Here is a 17,886-nt window from a genome sequence, read left to right as displayed (position 1 = left end):
GGATGGGAATCTCTCAAAGTAGTGCCTGTAAATCATGGTACATACGCCTACGCCACTCTTCGCTGTCAGTTTGTACGCCGCCAAAAATAGTGCACAACACCTTTCATTCAAGTACGGCAAGTGCACACCGGCCTTCCGTAAGCAAAGTTAGTGTCTCAAGTCCGTAGAGGACTACCGGTCCGATTAGCGTTTTGTACAACGTCAGCTTTATGCGGCGGCGTATGCCCCTTGATCGAAGCGTCTTTTGGTGGGAAAAGTAGGTTTAATTTCCAGCTTGAATGCGTCGTTGAATCTGCTTACTCGTATTATTGTCGACGACCAAAGATCCCAAATACACGAATTCATCAACCACTTTCAGTTCATCGCCGCCAATAATCATTGTCAGTGCAGTGGGAGCGTCTCTGGAGCGTCTTGCTACCGTATAGGGCACGGTAGAGTATTTTGGGCCCATTAAGCGATTGCTTCTATTTTTTCGGCCTATGGCCTAGTTCTAATGGAAGAACAGATAGTTTTGACGTTCTTTGAATAAAAAATAGTAGATTACTTACAGTCTCGAGAAAATAGTTACAACATAGTATTTTTATTGGCGAAAGAAAAGGCAAATAGGCTGAATTTAGAAACCTGCTGAAAATACCCTCCCGTACCCTATTTGGTTTTCAAACCCTTCCCTTCTAGCCTCCATTTTTAGTCTGGTGTAGATTACCTCCGCTGTCCCAAGGTTGCTAGTAATGATGTCGAAGTCGTCTGTGAAGGCTACGAGTTGACTACTCTTGTTGAAGATCGTACATCTCGTTTCGATGCTCACTCGCTACTTAAAAGCTAATATACAGTAACGTGCTGTATAAAGTGCGAGATATGCTAATAAGCCATTGATTTACTGCTTATGTTAATGCTTACTGGTTACTGGTAGAGAGTGTCCCCGAAACGCGCAGGTAGCACATCACTTGCTCCAGAGTAGCTTTGATCAACCGCGTCAGTTTGTCCGGAAAACCGAACTCGTGCATTATCTGCCATCAGGCTTGACATACACTTTTCGCTTTGCTTTTGCTCTTTTGATTACTGCTCATCAGCCAAGCAGAATTTGAAAAAGTGGTGTATGGGGCATTTGTAGAGCAAGTAATTATCTACAATATTGCTGAAGAAAGTGAAGTTTTAGCTTTAGTATTTACGGCGCTGTAGGGCAGCAATGCCGTTGGTAGCAAAAAGAGCGCTCTTTTTGCTACCAAGAGAGTAGCAGCCTTATAGCGCCATGAATACAAAATGCACAGTAATGCTTACTTCAGCAATAGTGTAGATAATAACAAATTCTACGAACGTCCCATACATCACTTTTTCAAATTTTGCTTGGCTGAAATGCAGTAATCAAAAGAGCAAAATCGAAGCGAAAAGTGTATGCCAAGCCTGTCTGCCATAGCTGTTTGCGTTCAGCTGTATCGTATACTGCTCTGAAATCCACGAAAATATGATGCGTGGGCACGTTGTACACTCGACATTTCTGGAGGATTTGTCGGAGAGTAAAAATTTGATCCGTAGTCACACGGGCCCCCATAAAGCCCGCCTGATACAGTCCTACGAATTCTCTTGCTATTGGGAATAGACGACGCAATAAAATCTAAGAGTGCACCTCGTAGGCGGCGTTGATCAGTGCAATACCGCGATAGTTACAGCAATCTAGCCGGTCGCCCTTTCCTTGGATGGGCACACTACACCTTCCACCCACTCCTTCGGTAGTTTTTCCTCCTCCCAAATCCTTGAAACTACGCAGTGAAGTGTCGTTGCTAGCCATTCTTGGCACTTTTGTAGAGTTCTGCCGAGAGTCAGTCCTTTCCGGCGGTTCTATTATTCTTCAGCTAACCGATTTCTCGCAGGATCTCTTCGAGATCGGGAGCCGGCACGCTGTTGTCTCCTGAACTCCTAGGTTAACTTCCGTATTCCGTTGCGTCTCCTTCTGCTATATCGCCATTGAGGTGCTCATCGGAAAACTGCTTTCACCTGTCGACCACCTCGCGGTCGTTTATGATTAGAACCCCTCCCGCGTCCCTACACATGTCAGGTTGTAGTGTGTAGCCCTTACGAGTTTGGGTCACCTTCCCGTACAACTTGCGCATGTCGTTAATCCGGAATAGTTGTTCCAGCGCCTCACGATCTCTGCCCTCTTTCTGGCGCGTTTTTCCTCCTCAGGATCGTGGTCAACTTATTCCGCACTTGTCGATACTTGCCAAAATTCTCGCTCGTGGATATGCTCAGATAGTTTTTCCAAGCTCTTTTTTTTTGCTCTCTATCGCTTGTTAGCATTCCCCATCAAAACAACCATTTCGTGCGCTCGAGGTTTCCTCATCTAGCACCGCGGTTCAAAGGTCGAAACATCTAGCTCTAAAGAGGAAGACAGAGCTTCATCCCGTATGCGCACTTAGTTTTTCGGCAACTCGCGGGTTGTCAAATTACCGAATGTTTAACCGAGAAGGGCGGCTTTGTCGCGAGGTATAAATCAACACACATGTTCTGTTACTAGGTAATGGTCGGAGTCGATATCCGAACCCCGGAGGGAGCTTACGTTGATGATGTTCGAGAAAAACTGGTCCTCGATGAGAATATGGTCAATTTGGTTCGAAGCTCGTTGGTCAGGTGATCTCTAGGTGGCTTTGTGGATACCTTTGTGGGGAAAGGAAATGCTTCTGATCACCAAGCTGCAAAGTTGATGCATCGCTGGCTGTTATCGTTCATGTCGGTCTGCAGGCTATAGGGCCCGATAACCGGCCTATACATTGCTTCCCTGTCGACTTGGGCGTTCATATCCCCGATGACGATCTTGATGTCCCGTGGTGAGCAGCGGTCGTATGTTACCTCTAACTGCGCATAGAACGCTTGTTTCTCGTCGTCGAGTCTAACCTTCGTATGGGCAATGCACGGTTATGATGGTGTAGTTGAAGAAACGGCCTTGTATCCTCAACACACACATCCTCTCGTTGATCGCTTTCCAGTTCATGACGCGATCCTGCATCTTGCCCATCATCACGAAGTCCGCTCCCAGGTCCCAGCTCGTTAGTCGCTCCACCCCTCTGGTAAAAGTGCGCTTTGCCGCGACAGATCCTCCACACCTTCACGCCTTTGCGACATATCTCCTGCAATGTCACGAATCCAAACTTTTGGGGTTCTAACTGATCGAGCAGCACCTGATCACCACCAACGAAATTTAGCGATCTGCAGTTCCAGGTAGGTAAGTGGAAAGTTTCCATTCCATGTCCTTATTTCGTCCCTTTTGTCCATGCTGAATGTTCGGAGAGGAATTCTCTTGATTCTCTTTAGTGCGTTCTTTTTATATAAGTAGCCGTACTAGGGCCTACGCTATTAAGTCCCATCTTATAGTGTAGAGTGAACACTGTGCTCCTTCCCTATTGGTATACGACCTTAGTTTCCGGGTTGGTTACCCGATCATTGCTAAGTTTGCTCGTATTCCGGCTTGTACCACGTGGAGGTAAGGATAGGCGTTGCTGGATAAGAGGCAGGCTAAGAGGACTACTATGAGGTCTGTTTTGCGCATTATCCTACCATTTACCATTTTAGCCATAGTAATAGGTAAAAGAAACTATTAAAAATCGTATTTAAACTAGCTTAAATTATAACTTGAGCAGCGAATCTCGACGAAAAAGTTTGTTTTTAGAACAAAACTACCAAACCAGGGACGTAAGCAAACAATCATATTCATCACCTCATTTTACTTTCCTAAATTAATAACCTATCAATGATTTTTTTTCTTAAGGCGAAAGAATAGGCTACTTACAATCAAATGCAATTGAAAAAGTCGAAATTTGAAATGCTCCCTTTGAAAGTTGTGCAATATTCACGTGACAAGTGGCTTCCGGAGCAAAGCAATATTACATACCTGCCAGTCAGTGGGGGACACAATGAGATGAAAAAAGATAAACAAGGGCCAGCACAGTCGCAGAACCATGTTGGACCAGTCCTTTGCCATGAAAGCTTTATTATTTCTTCCACACAATGACACCCACTGGACGAGCCCTCTTAGACTGACAACGAATGTCAGCATTGTTTCGATACACATTTCATGTTTTGTATTGTGCTCCTGCTCCTTCAATATTGAACAACCTCGAAAACACAAAAAAAGAAATCAGAACAAAACAAAGGTATTTACAATAGCGTAGCTCTAGACTACGATATTATTCTTTCGACGGTGTCGTTTTATTTTAAAATCTCTTCTGAGTTTTCGTCTTCTTTAAAATTACCTAGCAAATTATTAAAAGTTTCTGTAGCCGTAACCTTTCCTTTATTTTCTATTTAATTATTTTCCATTAATAAAATAAAAGCCACAGTAATAAGAAAAACTAAGATCTTTTCTTTATTTGGAACTACAGTTTTATTTTCTCACATAACCATGAGGTCCTGTAGTTTGAAAACACCTAAAATTAGAAAAAGCTTGGGCAAGTGATAAACATTCTCTTTTAGGAACGGGCTATAAAAATTGCAATAGTAACTTTGGAGTAATGATTAAAGACTCGACACACAACTTAGACATAATTAGTATGATAACCGAACAAGACAAAAGAAACAAGAAACAATATCCACGCAGCATGTTTTTCGTATAGTTTCATATTACCAGACATATCAGGAGGAAAACGAAACATGTCATTGCTGAGAATGGAATTTCATTCGAATTTTTGCTTAGAAAGATATCGGAAATATCCAATTGATCAAGCATTCTTTTCTCGCATATCTTTTTCCCTCTTCTAGACTGAGAAAATGAAGTATTCCTAATGTTCTTTTCCTAAGCGTTATGTGGTAGAAATAAATCGAATAAAAAAGAACTTTTTTCATCTTCGGCTCCTTAAATCTTCAAACCTAGGAAAGCATGTGTATTTTTTAAAATGTGAAAACATATCGTGCACTAATAAAATTAAGCAAATGGTATATTAAAAGACGATTAAAAATATCAATCGGTAAGTGGCTAAATTGAAAACGCTAATGGTTCGAATCAGTACTCGCTCTGAGTGTTAAATTTAAAACAATATTCGTATCAATTAATTTCGTATTAAACGCATGATTTAAATCCACAACACTCGCAAACGGTAGAGCGTGCTTGTCACATCTATTCACCATTGAAATAGCGAAGTACCGATAATCGTTTGAAGGAGAATAAACAACAAAATCGTTTCGCTGGTTTGTCAAACTAATATTGAGGTTAATTTGGTCGCAGCAATACCTACATATAGAAAACCCAGTATTCGGTATTAGAGTACTAATCGGATTTCGTTTGCTTCTAAAACAATGCACAAAATAAATCGCATCTGCGATGACATATTCAGTGTGTTTTTCGATGAAGTTTAGCGGGGCAAGTGAAACCTTGAAACACAGAAACTAGAATCATTTTGATTGCGTAATTTTCAACTCAATATTACATTGTATAGAAACTCTTTGTGATTTGATTTTAAAATAAATTATTTGATTTAAAAGAAATTTTTTGAATATGGATTTTCATCAAAATCGTCTCGAGCCGTGTACCGATTATTGATTTTAATGAAATTAGACTGTTATTTTCGTACAACAAACAAACAGGCATCAGACTCTACTCTTCGCATTTAAATATTTATGTGTGGCGATAGTTTTTGAAGAATTTTCTTCATAGAGTTGTTTCTGTTTGTCTGTGCTTATGGTGTACATCACTCAAAAGAATCGGTACCTCAAACTTACGTAAAAATTTAGGTAATTCTCGCCCATCTTCTATATTCTACTTTTTATGTTATTAAATAAAATTTTAACATTAGCTAGGAACTGAAGTCCATGCCAATTGCAGTACAAAAGTTTACATGACTTTTCACGCGGAAGGGACATGTCGATTTTTTGGAGTGTAGAACAAAATATAAATGTAATTCAAATGCAGCCCATTCTTCTATAGCTGAAAAATACGAAATGTTGCGTTCACTTCAACTCTCGTGTTTTATGTTCTACTACATTGCATCATGTACTAACTATGCAGCCATTTTGCGTATAAAACTAGTCGAAACACTAATAACAAAACAAATTCACGAACGGCTGTGAACAAAACAGCATAAAAAAGTAGGTACGTGCAATTTAGAACGCACAGTCACATTTAACTTTAAATCTCAATTCTGGAGTTTGAACAGAGGTTAACTCCAAGTGTTGGAATCGTATTTTTCGTTTCTAGAAAGTTTGTTTTCTACTGGAGGAAATGTGGTTGAAACGAGTTACGTTCTCCGTTCCCACTTTCCCCCGATTCTCGCTTGCCCCGGGGGTAGCGATTTTTTGTTTGTTTTCATCCTACGGCACAATGCGTCTACGTGATGACAAACTTTTTACTGCAACAACCAACAGCAGTACAAATTTTGGTAACATATTTACCGTGCTCAGGCTGTTGTTGCTTCCTGTAGAACAAAGCTGACGTATACGACAAAACGGATATTTTCGTGTGACTAATGTGGGTGTGGATCATTATGTATTGTGATTGATAGCAAAATTGTTCATAAATAGTAATATACGAGACGCCTAATAAAATGAAAGCATAGTTTATTGTTCGCTAGACTAGATGAGTAGTTTTATGCCTATTTCATTTCCAACTTAAGGTTAAAAATGAGTAAAAGTGCCATAAATTGAAATTTATTGCTAAAACCAGATCTTACGTATCCCAATCACCCAATGACGTGACACGTGTGCCGGATATGACAATTTTGCATCAAAAGACACGCTTTTGTAGTGGTTTGCAGTTCCCCCGCATTCTGATGGCCACGCTGTAGCGTGACAAGCATTGAAAATCTGCGAATGTTTGAAACTAACAAGAGAAAATAAAACTGTGCAATCACAAGGCAAAGCATGGCAGACAAGTCCAAAATTTTGGGAATAAGAGGAAACAGCTTGGAGTGAGAGAACGTAACTAGAAAATAAAAAAAAAATCTGTTTGCTATTGAAATTTTTGCGGCAAATTTTATATGTACACTTTTTTATGTCAGCTAGCGCATTTTTATCTCGTTCACAGCGGCAAGGCTGCATCCACGGCGAAGACCTGCCGTATCTATTCGGGGCACCGTTGGTGGGAGGATTCAGCCACTTCACCAGGAACTACACGAAATCCGAAATCGCGCTGTCGGAAGCGGTCATGATCTACTGGTCCAACTTCATCCGAACCGGGTACGTACTTCGATGGGGAAAAACTTACCGTATAACGGGGTGGCTTTGATGATACTGTTGGATACAACTGTTTATGACACATTTATATTTCAAAGTTTATTGATTATTTCCAGTAAATCGTAAATACATTTTAACAATCTGCACACGATTGTTAAAGATTCATTTGGTTTCCGCATTAGGCTATAGTTAAAGCAAAGTATACAGGATCATCACGCAAGTCGTTAAATTGTATTTATTATTCGCCGATAATAATCGATAAATCATGCTGTATTACGCCACGGTGATTTAAATAATCGAAATAAAGTTTTGCCCTTCTCATAACAGTAATTCATTCAATACGGAAGTGTTATAAAAAAGTTCCCTTTGTATCATTACGAATCTCATTTACATATATATCCATCTGTATATAATAAAAATTATATTGTATTCTTCACCCAGCAAACAGTCTGTAGCAAAACAAACTATTAATATTAATTGAGAGAATCCATTTCAACAAGAAACTTAAACCAGTTGTTTCATAGTCAGAAATAATGTATAACTTCGCACTCACCTACATTGGATATCGACTAGCTTATATTTTGATAGTTTTTCGGCGACAAATCATTTGTAAAATGAGTCGTTTCTTAACAAATATGTATGACAGATACGCTACACTTTTCAATAATACAGATTGTTTTGAAAAGGACTCAATGTTTAACTAGAGTTATCATCTAATCGTAAAGATGTTCAACCTCGAGTGTAAATCAACTCATTCTAGAACATTTAGACATGTAGACGGTACACCAAACTACTATTAATCAAAACAAATATTTCTGTTTTACATTAGTTTTTGTAGCAGTCTTTATGTAAGTCTAGTTTCGGATATCCTTATAGCCGATGGGGCAAGGCAACTGATGGCTCTGTGTGGAATTGTTCTATGTATCTCTCGAACTGCTGACAGCCGCTCAAATAGCCAATGTCATAACATTCGACGGTAGGCAAAATTCGCTTAGCTCAGCCGACCGTTGTTAGTTGCAAGCACGATTGTGGTGGCCACAAGATAAGAGGACATTTGAAAAGCCATCCATCAGAATGACCGTTAAAAAGAAGCAGAGTGGAAATATTTTCTTCAGTCTAAACCGAGTTCAGTATTGTTGTATGCTGTCTCAAAACTCATTGTGGCCCGCTCGAATCAACGGCAAAAGATGGTGAAATGTATATTGAGCTATAGCTCGAGGCAGAACACAACAAGATTAATTTTTAAGCAATTTAATGTTGAATTTAAAATCAGTTTTTTAGAAACAATATATCTAAGTTCCTAGTGAAAACTATTGTTCTCCCATTGGATTTTTTCAGCTTTCTTTCAGTCAATTTAATCCTTGTCTTTTACCGAAAAAAACAACTTTATTCAATGCCGATAGTAAAGTATAAACCATGTATATTACTGGTAACATCACTATCTATCACAGGTGTAGAATTTAATCATATACACAACTGTATAGTCCTACCAAATTAAAAGCTTCAAGGTACACATCCGCGTGGGATATACGAAGTGGTGACGTAGGACGTAATATTCAGTTCTAGTTTAGTTTTCAGTCTATTTTATCAGTTTATTGGTAATTAATTTTGCAATATATTATTTGATATCAGTTCATAGAAAACATGAACGCTAAAGATAGCTGATCGTTGAGTACTTGGATTTTTGAGCGTTAAATCCTGCGACCTATACTTGGTGGCGAAATGGGAAATGAAGTATGGCGCAAACTCATGAAGTACGAGCTGTATCCAATATATGAAATATGCTGATATAGTGAAGTCCGTACAATGTGGCAGGCTGCGGTGGGTTGGGCACGTGGCCAGAATACCCGATGGAAGAGTAATCAGCGTTAATTTACCATTATCCAAAACGTTAATTGCCACGAAAAAACACTATGTGCACAATTTCAACTCAATCGGACTAACGGAAATCAAAGCAAAGCCGTAGGTATAAACGTCCGTAAGAACTTGACTCTATGTAGCAACATCGTCCTGCCGAGATTGGAACATAAGACGACCGGCTTGTTAGGCCAGCATCGTACCCCGAAGCTAACTAGGCGGACAATGGAAGTGATGATTGAATGATTGAAATGCAAAAAGCCATTTCATAACCATAAATGTGCGACACATCTCCCAGTCTCTACACTACTTTGAATTTTAAAATGGTGTTGGAAAATCGATCTCCTAGTTGGCCTCAAGGTATGATAGTAGCCCAAAAAGCCAGTCATCGCCTTGACTGGGAGAAGCTGTAAGAGTGGCTAGGATCATTGCAGGTACGAAAGCAGAATATAGCACCGAGGTTTTACATTGCTTTACTTTACCAGGTTTAGCACGCGTGTGTCACCTCGCGTCTAACGGAGAGCTAATCAAAAAGTACGCACCCCAGTTCTCTATAATTTCGGCGTAAAACCACTTTTTGATGCAATAATTTAATACTTTCTTTAGTGGCAACAGTCCGTTATCGTTCCTTCACCAAACGAATTATGGTCCTTTAATACTATCGGTCCTGGGCTGCCGTTCTCCATTCCTCTCGAACACCAGCAGAACGTGTATCGTCCTCGACAGCGCACTTCCATCGGATGCGAGGACTGTTCCGAAATCTACGACTTCTTCCAGGTTCTCTGCTAAAAATATTTTTGACTATGGTTTCATATGGTTGTTAAAATATCTCATACATCCATTGATAATGACAAACTATTCCTATGTGACAATATTGTCAAGAAGTGATCCTAATCGTAAAGTTTACCATTTCTATAACATACTTCCGGCCAGTTTATATCTTTACCCGTTTCATTGTTCTTTTGTTTTAATAATTTTCCAATATTTTACTTTACCGTTATTTACTCTTCAGTACACTGAAGTCCTTTTTTACGCGGTTTGTTGTTTACGCGACTATTTTTACGCAAATTACCGTGTAGATTTATTTCACGCAAATTTCGGAATTTACACGAACGTGCTCTGGTCTACATTTACGCATTAATTTGCCAGTTTTGATTTACATGGAACGTATCCCTCGTGTAAAACGGAACGGAAATTAACCTAGGAGCGCCCATGGAAGATAGTGATGTCCTAGCACCTGATCTCCAAGAAGTCAAACGAGAAATCAGGCTGCTGAAGACCAATAAAGCCGCTGGGAAGGACCCGGCGGAGAAACGCTAGCAAAGGCTCTACACTGGGTTATTTCGAGGATTTGACAGATCCGACAGATCTTGCAGAAATGTCGGGAGTACAACGTGCCCACGCATCACATCTTTATTGATTTCAAAGCAGCATACGATACAGTCGATCGAGACAAGCTATGGCAGATAATGCACGAATACGGTTTTCCGGACAAACTGACGCGACTGATCAGAGCTACATTGGATCGAGTGATGTGTTTCGTACGCATCTCTGGGACACTCTCGAGTCCCTTCGAGACGCGACGAGGGTTGAGACAAGGTGACGGTCTATCCTGCATGCTGTTCAACATCGCTCTTGAGGGGGTGATCCGAAGAGCGGGCATCGAAACGAGAGGCACGATTTTTACCAAGAGTAGCCAACTTCTAGGCTTTGCAGATGACTTCGATATCATTGCCAGGAACTTTGCGACGGCGAAGGCAATCTACGCCAGACTGAAAGCGGAGTCTAGGAGAATTGGGCTAAAAATAAATGCGTCGAAGACCAAATACATGAAAGGAAGAGGCTCAAAGGAAACAAATGCGCGCCTCGCACGGACGGTAACCGTTGACGGCGACGAACTAGAAGTGGTAGAGGAGTTCGTGTATTTGGGATCGCTGGTGACCGCGGACAACAACACTAGTAAGGAGATCCAGCGGCGCATCCAAGCGGGAAATCGGGCCTACTTTGCCCTTCGTAAAACGCTACGATCAGGAAGCATACGCCGCAGCACGAAGCTAACAATGTACAAAACCATTATTAGACCGTTAGTTCTTTATGGACTTGAAGCCGTGACGCTGCTTACGGAGGACATACGCGCCCTTGCCGTGTTTGAACGGAAAGTGCTGCGGACGATATTTGGCGGAGTACAAACTGAAAGCGGAGAGTGGCGGAGGCATATGAATCACGAGCTACAGACACTGCTTGGGGAGACTCCCATCGTACATCTAGCGAAAGTTAGCAGGCTACGGTGGGCCGGACACGTCGTAAGGATGCCGTACGACAGTGCGACGAAAATAGTTTTCTTCAACAACCCCACCGGCACCAGGAACAGGGGGGCCCAACGTGCACGATGGCTCGACCAGGTCGAAAGCGATTTGTGACTTCTGAGACGACTAGGAAATTGGCGACGAGTGGCCCAAGACCGAGTTAAATGGAGACGAGTGCTTGAAACAGCACGAGCCACCCCGGCTCTATGCTGCTGAAGAAGAAGAATCCCTCGTGTAAAAAGCGACTTGAGTGTACTTTATTTAATTTTATAATACTTTACTGTCTATTCTCCACTCTCTACTCTCTACACTCTACAGTATGACACATAGATATTCGAACAAACGGCATTTTATGCTTGCAACGGCATATACAATTAATCCAATCAAACTAATACCTTGTGTGTGTCATCATGACTCAAGTCTTGCTTGACGTAGTTTCATTTTTGTATTATGTCTCGTTCGGTGTACACGTACCAATGCTCGGGTTACGGTCGTTGATAATAAATAGATTCCGAAACGGTGCTGCATGCAGCACCATTTTTCGTAACCTCAAACATCTCGACATAAAAAGAGGATCTGCATACTATACAGTAAAATGATTTGTCGAGACGGGATCTGCTGAAAACCGTAAAAAAACCAGAAGAAAACGAAGCGTTAGAACTGCAGAGGCGAAAAAGGTTGTTCGAGAGCAAACTCGCGCAGTTGCGACTGGTCCGCACTGAAAATGGCAGCTAAGCCGAATATCAACAGGGAATCTCTTCGTCGAATTGTAAAAATGGATCTGGATGTGAAACCATTCAAAACCTCTGGATTTTTTTATATGGGGGTACATGCAGCCGGAGCTCAAGGATTTTAAATATCATAATTTGGAAGATTTTAAGTTAGTTATCAATAAGATATGGGATGACATTTGGATGGAAGTAGTGCGTGCCGCATGTAACGACTTCAAAACACGTATGAAGCGCGTTATCCACGCAAAAGGCGATTCAATAGAGCAATGATTGTTTGTTGCGTTCTGTATCTATGGGTAAACAACTTCTTAAACTGAAATTCGAAATAAAGCCTTTATTTACAAACATATATGACTTTGTTTTTGTTCGAATATATATGTATCACACTGTATACTCCACTCTCTTCTCACGACACTCCACTCGCTACTCACTTATCGCTACTTGCAACTCGCTGCACTCTACACACCACTCCGCACACGCTGCTCGCTACACTCTACAGTCCGTTTTCTACTCGCTAGTCTCCACATTCTACTCTCTACTCGCTGTTATCTATACTCTACATTCCCCTCGCTACACTCTAAACTCTACTCTCAACACTCACCACTCTACTCGCTACAGTCTAAACTCCACTCTCTACACGCCATTTTCTACAATCTACAACTTCCACTCTCAACTCCCTACTCTTTACTCCACTTTCTACTCACTGCATTCTACTAGAGAGGCTACACTCCACTCTCTACTCGCTACTCGGTATTATCTATTCGCTACTCTCTACTCACTAAATTGCTTCTCGATACTCGCTATTATCAATTCGCTGCTCTCTACTGACTAATTGCTTCTCGCTAATTCCGCGACTAATTCCACTAGCTACTCGCTTCTCGCTACTCTTATACGCCTATGATAAATGGTGCGTATCGGCGAAGGTAACGCGCAAACTGCAGATCTTCGTAAACCACTGCTAGCGGTACATCGTTCGGGCCTGGTGTCTTCATCGCAATATGTTTAGTACTTTGTGTTTCATGCCATATATCCTCGGAAATAAGAAGCACAAGCTAATAAACGTCGAAACTGTACCCGAGGTTCATTATAGGTAAAGGGTCCACTATAGGTTAACTTACCCTACTTGCGTTTTCTGAAACTTACTTTACTTACTTATGTACCCATGTCCGCCAGTCCGGTAGAACAAAGGGATGAAATTAAAGATCTGCACTGACGACGGATACCGGCCATTTTTGCGTTACGTAATTTGTGAACTACGCCAAAGAGAATGATGTCCTTCTGCATCCATAATTTTGGTTGGTCTTCCACTACCTTGCTTGCGAATAGTTGTTGGGCATCTTAGGATATGGTAAACAGTCGAGGTCGTAACATATTCGCTTTTTAAATGTTGTACCGTATACTTTTTACCGAGATTTCTGTGGCAGTTCGTAAACACAGTTCGTGTACAACACGCTTCCGCTGTACGACATGCTTCTTGTTTCGACGCCATTTTAAGCAAAACTGGGTAGGCATAAACAAAACAAAAAATATTGACATAAAAGAGGAGATAGAGAGCTAACACATAATAACTTTTATTTCTCTTCGAGCTCGTTTGTTATTGAGTATAGCGGCCGCGAAAAAATCAAAAAATTTAGTTGCCACCCGTTAATATACAACAAATTTCAAGGATAATATGTCCTTGGACAAGAGGCTTCACTAACGCCCCCATCGAGTACCATTTATTGTTCAAAACAATTACGTTGTCGAATATGTCAATAAAAATTAATATGTAGGATGTTATGTCTTTTTTACACCGTTTTTTAACGATTTTCGAATTAACGCGGTTTTTATGACCCTTTTTGAATTAATTCGGTATATTTTACATCATTTTTCGAATTAACCAGGTTTTTTACATCATTTTTAGAATTAACGCGATTTTTGACGACTTTTAGATTTCAAATAGCTTTTTCGATTATTTTTAATTAAGCCGGTTTTTTACGACTATTTTTGAATTAACGCGGTTTTTTTACAGTAAACTCTTTAGCAATTCCCATTATGAAGCTAAGGTTTCTATTAGCGTATGCTATGATGTGTGGATAGTGATGAGTGTTGTGAGTCTAGTAATACACCCAAGTCTTCAATTACTGTTACGCTTTCGAGTATTTCTCCAGATGCTGTGTAGTTCCATAATAACGAGTTTTTCTTATGTGTAAAAGTAGTTACAGAACATTTTGATGTACTAAGAGTTAGTGAATTGTACAAGCACCAGTTACAAAAAGGGTCCAAGAGCCGTTATGGCATTAGAGTTCGTATAACGAAGAATAATTTCAAATCGTCAGCATAGATGAGTTTACAGTTAGGCGGGATAATGAAGCAGACGTCATTGAAAAATATTGAAAATAGTAGCGGTCCAAGGTTGCTTCCTTGAGGGACACCTGACAAGCTAACGAAGCTGTTGGACTGAATGTTTCCTAATTTGACACAGAATGAACGATGATTTTGATTTTGGTCGAGGTATGATTTTAGCCATTCAGTAAAATGTATCGTGGCTCCGAGACGTTCGATTTTTGCTAACAAGATAGAGTGATCGACGTGGTCAAACGCTGCTTTTGGGTCGGTATAAATAGTGTCCACTCCACTCCACGCCATAGTATATACAATGTTGCAATATTGCAATAAAAAAGGTGTACTATTTTCAATGAAAATTGCCATGAATATCTACTATTATCATTGAGACAGAACTAACTAACTAAAAGACCAATTCCAAATTTGAATATTATCTCAATGCACAATAGCCTTAGGTGCTATGATTTGTGCCAAAGATCAATATGGCCAAAGCAGCATTTCATCCAAAAAGGAGTGTATTGTCAAATTACTTAGATGAGAATTACATGAACGAATCGATTAGAAATTACCATTGATTATACGGTACTGAGCGCCTTCCATAGAAATCTTTGCGTTATCCTGGATAATCTATACACTTGAATACACCAGCAGGATCTCAGCTATAAGCTCTACAACCTCCAAGAATAACCACTGCTGTAAGTGGCTTTTCTACTTCCACTAGGCATTTTTTTTTTTGCTTTCAGTACCAAAAACCTCCTATCAAGCCAAATCTACCGAATACAACATAAATGGTTCATATACAACTTCTCTGACAGCAGACCTCACTCTCCAATATCACCCTTTTAGCATTTGAGGCATTTTGATTGTTGCCGGAGACCGGATACAGGGTAATCCGAAGTAAATGATCACAAAAATTTGGATTACTTCAAGCATTTAGTTTAACTTCTAGTTGTCTAAGTCTAAGATGTGCTTGCCTTTTGTTAACTGTTATTTTGCATTAAACTATGATTTTTAAAGTTTTCTACGAGTATAATCAACAAAACTCAAGCAAAATGCGTAATTAGAGTAACAAAAAAAATTTATGATGCAAAACTATTTAATTTGAGTTAGTCATGTTCACTCACAGACATGCAAGAACCATAAGCATTTTCTAATTTCAGTTACATGTTCGATTAAAAAATAACTTTTTTTCAAGATTTTGACAAGGAATCTAAATTAAGAGGAGATAAGTGGATGTCTCGTCGAGTTGCCAGTTAATTTAAATTCTGCACAATGCCAGTTTAAATGTCAGTTATTTAGTTCAAGTAATGTTCACCTTATCCTGCACATACTACCGTTAATATAAAAAGAGATAGAAACTTTCCGTACTCAGCCGACATTGTAGCAAACACTGCAAAAAAATATTCCGGCAAATACTCATTTCCTTCATTCCGGGAAAAAACTGCCCCAGAAAATCACTGATGATTATGTCGGCTCACCCTGCCTGCATAAAGCGATGAGAACATCATTGGGGACGGAGTAGAAAAAGGACAGCCCTTGGGTCTAATTGAAATGATTGTAGATTATTCGAAGCGATGCGATGCGAAATGTAGACGGGGAAATCGTTCGGTCCGGTCAAATTTTCATTTCGTCAGCTCCAGGAAAAAATCATTTAATGAAAATCCGTCCCTTTATGAGCGAGCCACAGCCGGAAGGGATGACCCGAATCTGAGGCGATATTTATCACTTAAATCTTCTCTAAATATTCTCACATTCATTCTTTCTTTCTCTTTCCTTCTATCCATAGTAATCCAAACGAGCAGCTGGAAAATGACCATGTACGGGATAGGACTCGATTCAAAAACATCGAATGGACACCTTACGAGAGTGTGCACAAAAAATTCCTAAATCTAGGTGAGTACCATGCGAATGGTTTTTCCGTAGATTCAATTTTCTGATTGACCTAGGGCTAGCTGCATATTCAAGTCGCAAGAATGCCGCAAACAGGGATCAACATTCATGATTTTTTACGATTATTTATCGTTTAGATACGAAACCGAAGCTGAAAAACCATTACCGTGCACATCGGCTGTCGTTTTGGCTCAATCTAGTGCCGGATTTGCATAAACCAGGTGGTGATGACGTTCCTAGCTCGCACCACGAGCTGGAAGATGCCGAAGAGGAGAACATTCTGGTACCAACGGTAAAGCCACTTAATCCTCCGGTGCGCGACCCTGCGTCGGCCAACTTTTCCTTTTTCACCACACAAGTGTTTTCGCTGTTGAATTTTTCCACTTACGGGATTAACAATAGCAGCGGCCGCCAAAGCGTACATAAGCCGATTCCGGTGACGGCAGAATCATCCGAAGGCACAGAAGATGATGGTGTGGGTGGTAGCGGGGGACAAACGCAGGAAGACGGCTTTGCTGCCTACAGCACAGCGCTAAGCGTTACGATCGCAATCGGATGTAGTTTACTGATACTGAATGTGCTCATTTTTGCCGGGGTTTACTATCAGCGAGACAAAACAAGATTAAACGATTCTAGAAACAGTAAGAAACGCAATGAGAACGGTCAGATGCCGAATAATATCTGCGGGGAACTGGAAAGTCTCACCATACATGCTAAGAGCGATCCGTCAACGATACTGGCACATCACCATGCCTTACAGCATCATCAAATGCCTCCGCCGGAATTTGCTGATCTACCCCAGCGAGCACCTCCGCCGCCAAAACACATCAAATCGGTCCCGGATGGGACAATACTATCTCAGCATGCACTGCAGCTAATTGGCGGCAATTGTGGCACGCTGACAAAGAAGAGTTGCGTCAAGTCGAACCTTACCACTTCAAAGCAGACCCAGAATGCGATGGACGAACTACGAGTGTGACGTTAAGTATCCTTTGCCATCGAGGAACAATCTCGATGTGGGCAGTGCCATCACCATCATCGTCTCCACCAGCACCACCACCATCAGCACCAGCATCGCCAGCATCACCATCATCAACACCGTCAGCATCAGCAGCAGCATCACGAACAACATCCTAGGCAGCAGCATCCGCAGACTCAGATGCAATGTTTCGAGCAGCCATCGGAGCAGCCAACATAAATAGCAGCAAGAAACCACACAGAGTCACTAGGTATGCCGCCAAGCAGCAAGCGAAAGTGGTGGAAGCCCGGAAAACATTATCAATTAATTAATAATTGATGGGCGTATTTAGGTATAAATAAATAATAACAATACAAATGTGTACATACATTTCTACATAGAAAGTACTGCCGTAGCGAGAAACGCCATCAAGTGATGTCAGATAGAGGAGATATTGTCATGGACTGTTGTTTTCATACGGATAGTAGGAACAATTTCATGAGCAAGTGCTGAATAACTTATGTTAGGTTGCATGTTATTTTGCGAAGCAATTGGTGTGGGTCTGAGAAGTTAGATTGTTCACCTGAAGCGACGGTATCAATTACGGTTCAAACAAGATACACGTGCTTTGTTTCACAGCGGCACCTATTTTTGCTGGTTTGAG

At 40.8% G+C, this 17,886-nt stretch overlaps 1 protein-coding gene across 1 annotated transcript in view; it reads left to right on the top strand.

Annotated features, from left to right (window-relative positions):
- Nucleotides 1–17,243, top strand: part of LOC128744514 (neuroligin-4, Y-linked) — a 134,616-nt gene extending 117,373 nt beyond the window's left edge. Inside the window, exons 9-11 of the mRNA XM_053841576.1 lie at nucleotides 7,007–7,158; nucleotides 16,161–16,267; nucleotides 16,402–17,243. Coding sequence (XP_053697551.1) covers nucleotides 7,007–7,158; nucleotides 16,161–16,267; nucleotides 16,402–17,243 — 1,101 coding nt within the window. The remainder of the gene's footprint in view (nucleotides 1–7,006; nucleotides 7,159–16,160; nucleotides 16,268–16,401) is intronic.
- The last annotated feature ends 643 nt before the right edge of the window (nucleotides 17,244–17,886 follow it).

The sequence above is a fragment of the Sabethes cyaneus genome, chromosome 3 (assembly GCF_943734655.1).
Source record: "Sabethes cyaneus chromosome 3, idSabCyanKW18_F2, whole genome shotgun sequence".
NCBI classification, from domain to species: Eukaryota; Metazoa; Arthropoda; class Insecta; order Diptera; family Culicidae; genus Sabethes; species Sabethes cyaneus.
The sequence above is the reverse complement of the archived record's forward strand: the minus strand, read 5'-3'. Positions and strand labels throughout refer to the sequence as shown.